The sequence below is a fragment of the Pezoporus occidentalis genome, unplaced genomic scaffold (genome assembly GCF_034315485.1).
Source record: "Pezoporus occidentalis ecotype Australia unplaced genomic scaffold, CSIRO_AGI_Poc_V1 ctg57, whole genome shotgun sequence".
Lineage (NCBI taxonomy): Eukaryota > Metazoa > Chordata > Aves > Psittaciformes > Psittacidae > Pezoporus > Pezoporus occidentalis.
In genome coordinates, this window is record NW_026915910.1 from 1,448,507 (window position 1) to 1,462,404 (window position 13,898).

General features: G+C 44.4%; 1 protein-coding gene across 3 annotated transcripts; it reads right to left on the reverse strand.

Moving 5' to 3' along the window:
- Positions 1–583: 583 nt before the first annotated feature.
- Positions 584–9,472, reverse strand: LOC134173925 (WD repeat and coiled-coil-containing protein). 3 transcript variants are annotated; one of them, XM_062638419.1, is made up of 5 exons: positions 9,277–9,463; positions 9,013–9,119; positions 4,749–6,624; positions 3,104–3,221; positions 584–1,054 (listed from the first exon to the last, which is right to left on the reverse strand). In XM_062638419.1, the coding sequence occupies exons 3-5, from the start codon at positions 6,603–6,605 to the stop codon at positions 783–785; spliced, it is 2,247 nt and encodes a 748-aa protein (XP_062494403.1). In that variant the 5' UTR covers positions 6,606–6,624; positions 9,013–9,119; positions 9,277–9,463; the 3' UTR covers positions 584–782. The 3 variants fall into 3 exon arrangements, with proteins under 3 accessions (XP_062494403.1, XP_062494404.1, XP_062494406.1); XM_062638420.1 differs by having other exon boundaries at positions 9,262–9,463; XM_062638422.1 differs by lacking the exon at positions 3,104–3,221 and having other exon boundaries at positions 836–1,054; positions 9,277–9,472.
- Between the last annotated feature and the right edge of the window lie 4,426 nt (positions 9,473–13,898).

Consider the following 13,898-nt stretch of genomic DNA (forward strand, 5'->3'; position numbering starts at 1 on the left):
TCCCACAAGCTGCTGGACAGCTGCCCGCCAAAAGGACATGCTGAATAAACTTCTTGTTTACTTGTACATGCAGATTATTTTATCTATTAAAGTGCTTTTATCTCAACCCATGAGTTCTTGCTTTTGCCCTTCTAATTGTCTCCCTATCCCGCACAGAAGCTCAGCCACCAGCTGGGCTCCAACCACCACAGAAGATGACAAATGTGAAGTCACTTCCCCAAATCCACACAGAGAAGCAAGGAAGGAGAGGCATGATCGGTAAGCACAGAAGGGAAAAGGGTCTTCTACACGCTCGGGATATCCCACGTGATCCTATGTTGTTCCAAACTCTGTACACCTGAACTAGTGCTTACACCCTTAGTAACACTGGTGCAAAACACATGCACTTCTGGGGGCCCTGTTCCTAAATAACACGTGTCTTGTTTCAGGCTTTGACAGAAGTGAAGAAAGCGAAAACAATGCAGTGTTTTCCAAGAATTTATTATGGAAGTTTACTCTCATCTAAAACCACCAACATAGCAAAGTCCAAGATGGAAAATTTAGCTCAGAAGCTTCTAAGAATGTGTATTTTCAGTCACTGGTCTGTTCTGCAAGAGGCTCATTAAAAAAAAACACTGCTTAGTATAAAAAAGGTTCCAAGAATGAAATAAATAATTTGCAACAAAAACCCCTATGGAAATCCAACAGATTTGAGACAGACTTCTGTTCAGAACTGCAGTCCTATACAAGGAGTTCAAAACTCTCCCACTGTCAGACAGGCATTACAAAATCAGCATCAGAAATCACATTTTACTGCTGGGCTGTTTTGAAGGACTGCAGTCATCTAACGCCTTGGAGGAGCAGTCTATGAGGACTTCCAAGGAACTTGTGATATCCAGACTTTCTGAAGAAGCGGGTCTGCACCTTTCTGTGGAACTGATGATGTCCAAAGTTTTGGAAGAACGGGAACCATAGCCTTTTGCACTGGCATCTCTCACCACTATCTCCTGCATGGATGTAAACAGCAGCGGAACAAAGCCCTCGCTGTCCGCGGTGAGAACAATCCAAGATGAACCTGTGAAGACATGAAAACGTCTGTTTGTAAGTTTTCATGTAATTAGGTATGTTTGAGATATAAAACACATTACTTCTAAAATTAAACATGCTTCTGCATGGAGGAAAAGAAAGTATGTGGAGATACAGGTTGCATAATCTCAAACCTACAGGGCAGTTGACAACTATGTGAAATACCTCCTTGACCAATTGGAGATGAGACTATAATAGACAGAGACTTCAAATACGGAAGAGGAATGAAATTCTGACTAGAATCCATAAGACTTGTTTTAGGTAGGTATTTATAAGCTACTTCACATTTCTTAATCTGTGCAGATACTGTGAACAGGAAAAATGTATTAAATGACAAATGAAGATAATAAAAACAATTTAGAAACTGCTTCTATTATGTAATTTCCATACATTTAATTCCAAGAAATGCAAGGAAGAAATATTGTCCTGCACTGTACAAAACCCTTGTCTCTGGTCCCTTGGCTGTTTGACTTCACATGACCGTTAGCATTATTTTTACCATTTGAAATTGTTTACTGAATCCAAAACACTGATTTCTACCAAGTCACAGAAACCAGAAAATTTTCACACTTGTAACCATTAGTTGGTGAAGAAATAAAATTGAGCTCAGGGAGGGTGAGGGAATTCAGAGAAATGTTTCCAGCTGTTTGCAAATTTACATTATGTAATTCATGTCACAAGTAAGGTCATGAGAAGATTGTATCTTAAAAGCATGCAACTCCTTAATCTTTTGGCTTACTAACTCATTTGGACCAAACCTGAAAATCAGTACAATTTGGGAAATTGAAAATACCATTCCTACTTTGCCCATTTATCTAGTAACATTTGTAAAATTAATAAAGAAAATGATGGCAACACTGCTTGCTTTTAAAATGTATCTAGCAAGGTTCGTCATAGGATGACTGGGGGATGGTGGGAGAGATTTAGGTTAGATAGAAGGAAGAAATTTATTACCATGAGAGTGCCCAGAGAAGCTGTGGCTGCCCCATCCCTGGCAGTGTTCAAGGCCAGGCTGGATGGGGCTTTGGGCAACCTGGTCTAGTGGAAGGTGTCCCTGCCCATGGCAGAGGGGTTGGAACTAGATGATCTTTAAGGTCCCTTCCAATCCAAACCATTCTGTGATTCCGTGATGACTGTTCTTTCCTGGGCAGCCAATTCTGTTAATTTTAGAAAGAAGCTGAACTAACACAGGTAATGGGGACATTTTTCTTGCCAGAAAGAAAAGTTGTTCAAGTCGCGTAGCTCAAATTAAAATTCCGGTCTGAAAAACTAAGATCAGTGTCTACCAGAGTGCCTGCTGTTATCACTGGGTGTATCACACGGTTCTGGGTCATGCCACAGCATAGGGACAGTTGCTCAGTAATCTTGAGCATACAGCAGACACCAAAGGCAGGTAGCTGGAATATCTGTAGTACAGAGAATATCTGTAGTAGTGAGATACCATGTTCCAAAAGTATATGCTCTACCTTTGCCAGAAGTAAGAGACAGAATTGACACATACCCAGACACATGGGATGAACAGAGAACAGCAGAGAAGATGACAGCAATAGAAAGGTAGTTCTCTTCACAGCAAAACCAGAAGTGAAACATACTGCTAGAAGTTATAGAGTCACTTTTGTGTTTATAAAAAACAACAAGATTTCTTAAAGGAGACCAGATGCTGGAACTACAGATTAAAACATAGAAAACTGTATTCCAAAGCCACCAGTCAACTCTAACCTCCTCACTACTCAGACTTCATTATTTAGAATAGCTGAAAACATAAATAAAAATACTGGGCGACATTAATTTTCCTGCACAGCTATTTGATAAGGGAGTATCAATATGTAAAACTGGGCTATTTTTTTAAGATGTAAAAAGTAAAAGCCCAGAGAAGAATCTTCATGTTATAAACCAAATGAGAAAACTGTTTATTAGTAATCTTTCATTATTTATTCCTTGGGTTTTTTTTCCAGATGGGATGATGCATATTGCTACTGCTCCCTGAGAATGTTGCCTGTGTTTAAAGTGGTTGTATTATTGGATAATTACAACGTACCGTGTTGCATTTCTACAAGAGAGAGATTAAATATCTGCTGGACTGTATTTAAATGGAGTTTGCCACCACAAAGAATAACAGCTCGTCTTTCATCTGAATCACTTCTGGAAAGCTGCTTCTGTAAAGAAAGAAAGAATCATTAGATACCATGATGCATATTTAAGCAGAGACAGCAAAACAGCATTAATCAAAACAGGATCCCTTCAACTGCAGCATTTACAGAAAGGCAAGTGCTACATTGATTCAGATCCATGTGCAAGATTTATACTCCAATGCCTCAGCTCTCAAAATGACAATCTGTGAGTGATGGTAACAAGTAGCTGTGCTAACTCAGCATGTGTCAGAACAACGGATAGGAAATCCTACACTGCTGCTGAAGAAACCATGAGCTTCCCACCATCTGTGAGGGACATTTTCCTGGGCAGTCTGTAAAGCTGCAGGTTTTCCATCCTCCCACCTCCCTGATCCACAGCTTCAGAAGACGTGAGAACTCCTGCCCATGAATGTTTGGGATGAGGAACAGACTGACAAATCAGAAGGGCTTCTCTGCCTCACCTCTGACCATCACTGCCCCAAGCCTTAAAATCAAGAAGTGTCTTCAAAGCACACCCACCACAGGGCAGAGCAAAGCCTTTTTAAAACCTGCCACAGAGCAGTTGTTACCAGAACTGTAAGCTCCATGTTGGATAAAATCCACACAACCATATCAGTTCCCAGGGAAGCTTTGATAATGCCTCCAGGTCATGACAAAAACACAATGGAGTAAATTCTGACTCCTCTTCCATGCTGTGGACAGACCCATCCACAAACAAGGAGGGCATGTGGTGCTTGCTGTCTGCTCAGATTACTGTTCCTATGCTGTGGCACAACCCAGAACTGTGTGATAACACCCAGTGATAACAGCAGGCACTCTGGTAGACACTGATCTCTTAGTTTTTCCGACTGGAATTTTAATTTGAGCTACGCGACTTGAACAACTTTTCTTTCTGGCAAGAAAAATGTCCCCATTACCTGTGTTAGTTCAGCTTCTTTCTAAAATTAACAGAATTGGCTGCCCAGGAAAGAACAGTCATCATGGAATCACAGAATGGTTTGGATTGGAAGGGACCTTAAAGATCATCTAGTTCCAACCCCTCTGCCATGGGCAGGGACACCTTCCACTAGACCAGGTTGCCCAAAGCCCCATCCAACCTGGCCTTGAACACTGCCAGGGATGGGCAGCCACAGCTTCTCTGGGCACCCTGTGCCAGCACCTCAGCACCCTCACAGAGAACAGTTTCTTCCCAACATCTAATCTAAATCTCCCCTCTTTCGGCCTAAAGCCATTTCCCCTCGTCCTATCCCTAACATGCTTTTGTAAAAAGTCCCTCTCCAGATATCTTGCTGGCCCCTTTAGGTACTGGAAGCTTCCCTTCAGGTCTCCCTGGAGTCTTCTCCATGCTGAACAGGCTGAATAAGCCTCCTGTTGGATTCACCTGCATGCACTGAAATCATTCATAGATATTGATTTGCACAGACTAAACATTCATAGGATGTCATCCTCTCTGCACACAGTCTGACAGGAGTTCATGTTTTAAATCTGTAGAAAGAACAGACATCCATAAACAGATTTTTTTATCATTAAGGCTTCCAATATTAAAATTACCTGGCAGGTGATGTTAATAAAAGAGGGTTCCTGAGAAGATGGGTATATTGGAAGATTTCTCTTCCCAGATTTTAGCAGCTCAGTTAATTCACAGAGATGATGCTGTAATTCTGTGAAGTTACCAGACAGTTTTTCTACATTTTTTGAAAAGTAACTTGCTTCCTTTTCACATAATAAGTTGTTCTTGTAAGAATTGGGTACTTTGAAAGCTGCATCTGCCTGTCTTTTTGGAGATGTTGGCTTGACAGAGGATGCCAGGGATGTGGCAGACAGTGCTGCTGCTCGATTAACTGGTTCAGCGTCAAGACACTCAACTGCTGGAGAACAACTCATGGAAATCTTATCTTTCAGGTCACTCATGTTCGACAAACTCTGTTCATAAACAGGACTCTTAATTTCTTCAATGAGTTTCCTTTTGCTGGTAGGGGACCGAATGGCAGCACGATCTGGCATCAAGAGTCCACGGCTGAGAGGGTGTATGTCTCTAGAGAGATCATGCTGTATGTTGGAAAGGTTCAAACTGGAGCTCCCATTAACTGATGCTGATGTTGAAGGACCCATTTCAAATATTAGTTCCTTAATCATCAGTCGTATCATATATTTGTCTGATCTTGAAGAGGGAAGAAATGCAGGGTCAGTGAATCTTTGTTTTCCAACCAGTATTAGTAACAATTTATTGGTCAAGAAGCACAGCCCCTTTGGTTTTTCATTTTTCTCTAGCTGAATTTGTTGAATATTGGGTAAACTGGATGAAGTCAGTGAATAGACTAAAATAACATTACAAGTATTGGAGGCAACTGATACAATTTGAGTTTTGGGGTCAAAAGCCATTATATCAGGAACCAGAATGCCTGGGACGCTAACTTTTTTGGTAGAGGTAACCTTTCTTTCAAATGTCACCAAGATGAGATGTGAAGAATCCTGGCCACTTCCCGTTAGGTAGTCCTTAGGCCGCAGATGCAGAAGAGGACTGGAATCAGTGCCCTGCTTGCTAGAAAGTATGTGAGTTAGATCCACAGGGGATGCAACAACAGACAGGGGCTTCTCTGAGTCCAGCGACTTCTTCCCCCCATCCATGGAATACTCTTCCTCACCACATAAGCTGGACTGCGAGGGGAAGGACTCTGTTTCAATGCTGGCTGGAACTTCAAATGCCACACCAGCATTTAAGCCACAGATCTTGTCCAGAGGAAGTTCAGTAGCAACAGCAACTTGGAAATTCAGAGTAGCTTCCACAGCGCAGACGTAGCCTCCCACATCAAAGATTGGGCAAAAAGAACAAGCACTCAGTGTTTTCTGAGCATCATCCCAAATGTAAGAATGAAGGGCACTGCCTACTCCCACCACTAAGCGATTGCCTTCCTTTGTCCAACAAGCGCAGTGGATGAGGCCACTGCCTTTAATATCTGCATTAACTCTGGAGCTGTTGAGGTGAACAGAGTGTAGGACAGAAGCATCCTGTGTAGTTAGCACAGCCAGGATCTCCTTCTTGGGATGCCACACACAGCCCTGGGGGAGCACTGGGAACGGCTCACTGATGTCACATATCTGAGATACCAAGAGCTTATTTCTTTCTGTAGCATTAAAACAGAGCTGCCAAATGGTGATATGCTTTTTGTGTTGCACAGCAAGCAGAGCTGGGGCGTCAGGGGGACACGGGCCCCAGTAGAGTCCATGGACGTGTTCAAACTGACCGACAACACTCGAGTCACCAAATTCTGGGTCTCCTTTATGAAGGTGTAAAGCAGTCAGTATCACCTGTTTCCCATCTGTCCAGGCAATGCCATGCACAGGGTGAATTGCTTGATATAAGGCATTAAGGCCAGTTCTCAGAAGCTTTGCCTTTCCCAGCTCCATGATTTTTCATGTGAGACATCTGAATAAATCAGAATATAAAGAAAAACAAATTTATTTTGTAGGGATAAATTTTTCTGTAGAGGACAGAGGCCAGTACCTATATGAGCATTTAGACTGTGACCCTACCAGTGCTGGGCTCCTCCTTCCAGTAAAGTCAATACACACATAATGTTCACCTGTGCTGAATCCCCAAGGTTTTTTTTTGTTTATGATGTTTCTACAATGAAACACAATTCTAAGGAAAACCCTCTGCTGTTGACACAGGCTCAGTCTACTGCATTTCCACCACAAGACCAGTCCTTCTATTCACATCAACAGGGCGCTGCTTCTCAGTATTTCTGAATGACATCAGCATTAAAAAGTCTCAAAATATCAGCTCTCACTCTCAGCTTCATGGGCTGTCTTATGCTCAGATAATGTAATTCCTTACAAGTACAACCAAGGATTAATGCATTATCTACAAATCTGATCCTGTATTACAGTGGGTGAGAACAAGGCACCTGTATCCTTATTCCAGAAAGCTCTCTACAAAAGCAAATGCAGTTTTGAAGAAAGTTAGGATCAAAGCATGGTTTTTCTTAGGAAATGAATGAGAAAAGAATTTAAAATAACTTATAACACAGGAGAGGGACAGACCCATCTACCTCCAGCACCAGCCATACTATGACAGCATACGAATGTCTCTCAGTCTTTAACATCCTCCAATGCAGTGATTATCCCTTTTTTTCCATTTTCCTAAGCACCTTTCTGTCAAAGCTCACAAACCACTTTATAGCTCACTACTGTTTGTCGGGTAGAAGGGATGAAAGCAGTAAGCAGCTGATTGTGCCTGCAGCCTGGTATTTCCACATACCCACATATCCATACAAAACTATACAGACACTTTTAAATGCCTTTTATTTATATATATATATATATATATATATAGTATCTGCAGTAATTCTGGAAACATTTTCATAATTTGGATATTGCTTTAAGAGTACTTATTTTCATATTGTCCTGCAAGTAGAAATTACTGGTTCATAGGAAGGAAATGAAACCACAGAAAAATTTCATTCCACTCTTTTTGAAAGACGGACTACGTGATTTGCCTGATTAGTCTTTTCTACATAATAGCTTCAAAAAGGAGAATGGGAAGCTGCCAGCAATAATTATTCTCTGTAACCTGGAACCAGAGACATCCAGAAACCACATGCAAAACACCAAAACTTCAGAAAAGTTCAGGATTTCACACATATTTCTAGTTTTTAGCTGTGAGCAATCCCTGCTCTGTGCACAGAAGCCAATTCAAAGGAACTGATGGTTTTGTCACTTAAGATTCTCCATAGGATTTGACTCAGCTGCAAACCACAGCACAAGTTGCAGCTTTAGTAAGAAATATGACAAAGAAGAAGACAGTGTTTGAGAAAGTCGAACTGGAAAAGCTTATCACAACGTGCAGGGCCTGGCACTACTTGGTATTTTAATTAACTATTTGTGGGTGATCCCAAACTTGGAGGAAGAAGATTGGGAAAGATTTCAGAGACTAAAATTAGACAGAAAAAGTCGTGTAATGATAATCAAAACAGCTTCTTCTCAAACTCATAACAAGTGCAAAATGGTATACTTAGCAAAGAAAAAACCCAGAGCCTTGATATCTCCTGAGTAATAACTCCCCAGATAGCAGTATAGCAAAAAGAATCTGGCTTACAAATCAATTTGGATCACATACTGAATGTTTCACTTATGTGAAAATGTTGCCAAGTAAGAGAGTATCATTCTGGAATGTTTTTAATAGGGATGCCATACTCAAGGGAGATATTGGCCCCACTTCCACAGAGGTAACAGTATCTTCACTGGAATCCTGTGCCTAGTTCTGAGTTTAATAGTCCAAGCATGATGGAGATGCTTAACAGAGCTCAGGGACCAGAGAAACACAAGAAGCAAGTTCACTCAGTTTGGAGGAGAATGTGAGTGGAAGCTTGCATATACCCACCAGTCTGCTGACAAGAGAACACTGACCCCCTTGTTCTCCAGGTCTGCTCTGGATAGTGAGAGATAATAATCAGCTTAGTTTCAACAAAGGAGATTTGGGTCAGCTATTAAGGAAAAATTCTAACTATACGTGATAGCTAAGCACTGAAGCAGGTTACCTTGGAGGATGGAAGAAGGCACTCCATGAATTTTACTATCTGTAAGAGCCAGTTAAGTAAACATCTGTCGGGGGTAATTTCAAGTACACTGGATCTTGCTCTTGCTAAGACAGCATCCAACATACTTTACAATTAACTTCACCAGCTACCCGGCTCTCCTATAAACTCCAGTGTGACTGATCCCAACCCTGTTCAGCAACCACCACTTGCAGGAAATCAAAATACTGGCTGTTCACTCTTTAGTGAACACATGCACGCTGCTGGGCAACACTTACGGGAGATGATACCGTGCCTCATAAGATACACCACGGTTCTAAGCCTCCTGGGCCACCTGGGCAGCCTCCTGTGATACACCAGCCATTCTGTGCTCTCCCCAGTCCACCTGGAAAAGCAAAAGCAGCAAGATGCCCACTGGCCTGTGCCCAAACTACTAGCCCTCCACCACTTCCACACCGGCACCTCAAGTCGTGCTGCCACCGGTGAGGCCCGCCCCAGCCACCTCCCTCCTCACGGTCCCTCCGCACCTGCCCGGGCCTCACCTCACGCCCTCGTACCGCGCCCTGGCGGAGGCCGAGCTCCACGGAGATGCCTGCCCAAGCGCCTCTGGCGAGCACCGGGGAGACGTTGTGGGGCTCTTCTAGCGGGGCACCGGGCGCAGAGAGGATCCAAACCCAGCCGTCCGCCTCGCCGCTCCCTGCGCGGGCCCGCCTGCGCTGATACTCCCCCTTTCCCACAGCAGCCCGCCCGCTCCGCTTCCTCCCCGCCGGGGCCGGCAACCCCGCGCACCCGGCGGCTCAGCGCAGCTCCGGCTGGGCGTGACCCGGAGCCCCGCTGCGGAGAGCAGCGCCCTCCCTTCTCCAGCAGTAACCGGCCCCGCCTGCCGGGCCGGCCGCCACCCAAGTGGCCGCACCCCGCGCTCTAGCGGGCACGCAGAGCGCTGCGGCCCAGCGGGCGGTACCCCCGAGAAGCGGGCGCTAGAACTACAACTCCCGGGAGGCAGTGGGGCGGCGCGGTGACGTATATCCCGTCACCTGTCTCACCTCACCCGCCGCTGCCTGCCGGGTCGCCTGAGGCCGGCACCTGCTCCGGGGAGCTGTAGCGGTGGCCCCGGCGGTGCCGGTGGTCACGGGCCGTGTGACACTTCTAGCCCACGGTACCCTGCCCCGCCGAGAGGAGTACCCCATCGCGGGAGGGGTGTCTGGACACCAGCACGGTGACTGGCCTGGTCTGGTTACCAGGGGTCGGTTCAGCCCCTTGCGGCAGGAGGGTATAGCGTAGGTGGCTCCTGCGGGTCGGCAGACGTGGCCGTGGCCTGGGCGCATAGCCTGGAAGTGTCAACAGTTACTTGGGTCCTTCTGCGAAAGATAAAGATGCAAAATGGAATATGTGCCTGCAAGAAATCTGGAAAGGGACGTTTTACAAGGGCATGTAGGGATGGGACAAGGGGGAATGGTTTTAAACTGAAAGGGGAGATTTAGATTAGGTATTAGGAAGCTCTTTATTGTGAGGGTGCTGAGGCGTTGGCACAGGCTGCGAAGAGAAGCTGTGGCTGCCCCATCCCTGGCAGTGTTCAAGGCCAGGTTGTATGTAGGGGTTGGAGCAACCTGGTCTAGTGAAAGGTGTCCCTGCCCATGGCAGGGGGCTTGGAACTGGATGAGCTTTAAGGTCCTTTCCAACCCAAACCATTCAATGGTTCTATTTGTTTTGTCATTTGTTTTCTGTTGTGGTTTTGTTTGTTTTGTTGTTTGGGTTTGGTGTTTTTTTCCTCCTTGGCTGAAGGCAGCTTATAAATATATTACAGAGCTACTCCAGTGCATCTTAGAATCACAGAATCGTCTTCTGTGGCCCTGATTTATTGCATCGGGCTTAACCTCTTACAAGTCTCTGAGGCCACTTTAAAGTTAACTATATGGTAAGACCGTGCCAGTTTGTCACTACGTAGTACTGCAGAGCAGTCTGATTATCCAGCTCTTGAAACCCATACTTTTGACTGGAAAAGATGCCTTAAACAGGTGCCAAAGGCGTGAAAAAAATGCTTGAAATGGTTACAAGGTCAAATATGTAAATAGTTCAAAGTTACTGAAAGAACACTAGGGGGTGACTTGGGTATACTGCATGAGTGCCTTTAGAGAGGAAAACATCAGAGCTGAAGAGTTCTTTACATGAGTGAAGGGAGGTTTAACGGGAGCCGTGGATGGATTGACACATGTAAGACACAGCTGTGAGTTTGACTGATACCCGAACAAGCTACCAATAGAGCATATCCTCTGTGTGTATCTTCCACTTGCAACTTGGTGACTTTCAGGGACATATTATTTAAATGCAGAGTTTGCTTCTGTCCCAGAAAAATTTCTGAACTCAATAAATGGATTTTAGATTAAATTCAATGGCCTGTGATGCACTATAGGTGGATATCTATGTATGATAGGATACAAAGTAAAATTCCATGAGCTGTTTCTCTCAAAAAATACAGTCTTTTATGTGGTTTTACTGGCAAGGGTTTGTGGAAGAGAAATTCCTGCCATTAGTTTCCAGGTTCCTTTGGAAGCTTGTTCAACAAAGAAGTGAACATGTCAGTGACATGGACAGTGGGATTGAGTGCACCCTCAGCAAGTTGCTGACAACACCAAGCTGTGTGGTGTGGTTGACATGACGGAGGAAAGGGATAACATCCAGACGGACCTGGACAGGTCGAGAGGTGGGCCAGTGCAAACATCATGAAGTTCAACAAGGCCAAGTATAAGGTCCTGCACCAGGGGCAGGGCAATCCCAAGCACAAATACAGACTGGGAGGAGACTGCATTCAGAGCAGCCCTGCGGAGAAGGAACTGGGGGTGTTGGTCCATGAGAAACTTAACATGAGCTGGCTTCAGTGTCCACTTGCAGCCCAGAAAGCCAACTGTGTCCTGGGCTGCATCAAAAGGAGCGTGACCAGCAGGTCGAAAGAGGTGATCCTGCCCCTCTGCTCTCATGAGATGCCACCTGCAGTACTGCATCCAGCTCTAGGGAGGACGTGGAACTGTTGGAGCGAGTCCAGAGGAGGCCACAAAGCGCTGAAGCGCCTCTGCAATGACAACACGTTGAGAGAGTTGGGGTGGTTCAGCCTAGAGAAGAGAAGGCTCCGGAAGACTTTAAAGCAGCTTCCAGCACCTAAAGGGGCTGACAAGAAATCTGACTTTTTACATGGGCATGTAGTTCACAGGACAAGGGGGAATGTCTTTAAACTGGCAGAGGGGAGATTTACATTAGATATTAGGAAGAAATTCTTCACTGTGAGGCTGATGAGGCACAGGTTGCCCAGAGAAGCTGTGGCCGCCTGATCCCTGGCAGTGTTCAAGGCCAGGCTGGACAAGGATTTGAGCAACCTAGTCTTGTAGGAGGTCTCCCTGCCCATGGCAGGGAGTTGGAACTCGATGATCTTTAAAGTCCTTTCCAACCCAAATCATTCTGTGACTCTATGTTTCTATGAAGTGGCCGTAGAAAAGGGACAGGGATGGCTAGAGGGCAAGAATAGGATTTGTTTGAACGTTCATATATTTGAAATTACTGTACATCTTTATGCCAGCTTCAGGCACTTGATGCTGTGAGTTGCATTATGTAAATAAATGAAAACTAGATTTGAGTTAATGAGTGGATTTCCAAGGTTACATTTTTAGTTTAGAAAGACGAGCAGTGGACCCAAATGCCAGCATTTCTGCATTGCTCCATAAATACACACTCTCTGGTGTATGAGGATTTACCAGAAAATGATCAAACATGTGTTTTGATTTCTGTGCTCTATTTTCCTTTTCCTCTGTCATTAACAACAGACACGGTGCAAGCATAGAAAGAACAATCCCAAATTAGCCCAGAATGGAAGAGGAAATTGAAAAATTTCCTGTAGAAATCTACTCTATATTCACAATATATCTTACCACACTGTCAGGGTTAGGGCCTTAGTATATTGTGCCTCAGAGAGAGGTGAGCAGGGATGAGCCCTGCCTAAGAGATGGTGATGATGATCATTGTATTTGCACTTTTTAGCTCTGGGAAGTACGCACACAGTTATGAGAATGGCACAGCACTAGGAATTCCTGCTCTCCCTTGCCTGTGTCACACCTCGTGGGTTGGTAAGGGCTGTTCTCCCGTTCCACTCCCTTCCCTCTACAGGGTTTCGTGTGCCTGAACACTAACACTGTCTCTTACATCAGCTGTTGGTGCAGAAGGTGCTTGGTCCTGCGCATCGCAGAGGGTAAGACAGAGCCTGTGCTTTCAATCTTGTTCTCCCTATGGATAACAAATAAGTGACCCAAAAATCCACCTCCTAATGATCTGCCCTGTGACTTGTTTGGATTGATGGCAATGTGGTTTGCAATTGCTGCCCAGGCAATGAGAAAAATTTCTGGAACGTGTTACGGCAGTGAGGCTGCTGTGAAGTGTTTGTACTGTGAAACAGAGACACCAGGGGGCTTTACTGCACAGGAACAAATCGCTGAGCATGATCCTGCTCCTGAATCTCACAAAGAATCTTGTTTAACGTGAATGATTTCACATTTTTCTGTTTTCATATAAACAGAAATTTACTATCCATAGTAATGTATGGAAATAAAACATTTAAAAATTGTTTTATCAACTGAAGATACACAATTTGAGAATGCCTCAGAAGATATTTTATTACTAAATGTTTATTTTTGTTTCCTATCCTTATACAGGTGTTTTTAAGGACTTTTATTTTCATCATGTAAATTCTCTTACATGTATAAATGCTCAGTGAGTTATACAAATGAACCAAAAATATCACCAAAACTTGTATTTGTTTGCCAGTCAGTAGAATATGGTCAGTTGTATAATGTCTTGATTGAAATAGAATTCTCTCAGTCTACCAGCATGCCAGGATGGTGTGTAGGAGGGTAAATTTAAATTAGATCTTAGGAAGAAGTTCTTCACTGTGAGGGTGCTGATGCACTGGCACAGGTTGCCCAGAGAAGCTGTGGCTGCCCCATCCCTGGCAGTGTTCGAGGCCAGGTTGGACATGGCTTGGAGCAACCTGGCCTGGTGGAAGGTGTCCTTGCCCATTGCAGGGGTTTGAAACTGGGTGATCTTGAAGGTCCTTTCCAACCCAAACCAGTCTGTGATTCTATGAGTATTACACCTGAGTGCTTATTTCTGTGCCCAACAATGT

Bases quoted from the DNA above. Each gene is read 5' to 3' on its own strand.
- LOC134173925 (XM_062638419.1), bottom strand. From the start codon at position 6,605: ATGGAGCTGGGAAAGGCAAAGCTTCTGAGAACTGGCCTTAATGCCTTA. The intron at 3,222-4,748 runs GTAATTTTAATA...CTTTCTTTACAG, and splicing joins TTATTAACATCACCTGCCAG to AAGCAGCTTTCCAGAAGTGA. The intron at 1,055-3,103 runs GTACGTTGTAAT...ATGTCTTCACAG, and splicing joins TCTTGTAGAAATGCAACACG to GTTCATCTTGGATTGTTCTC.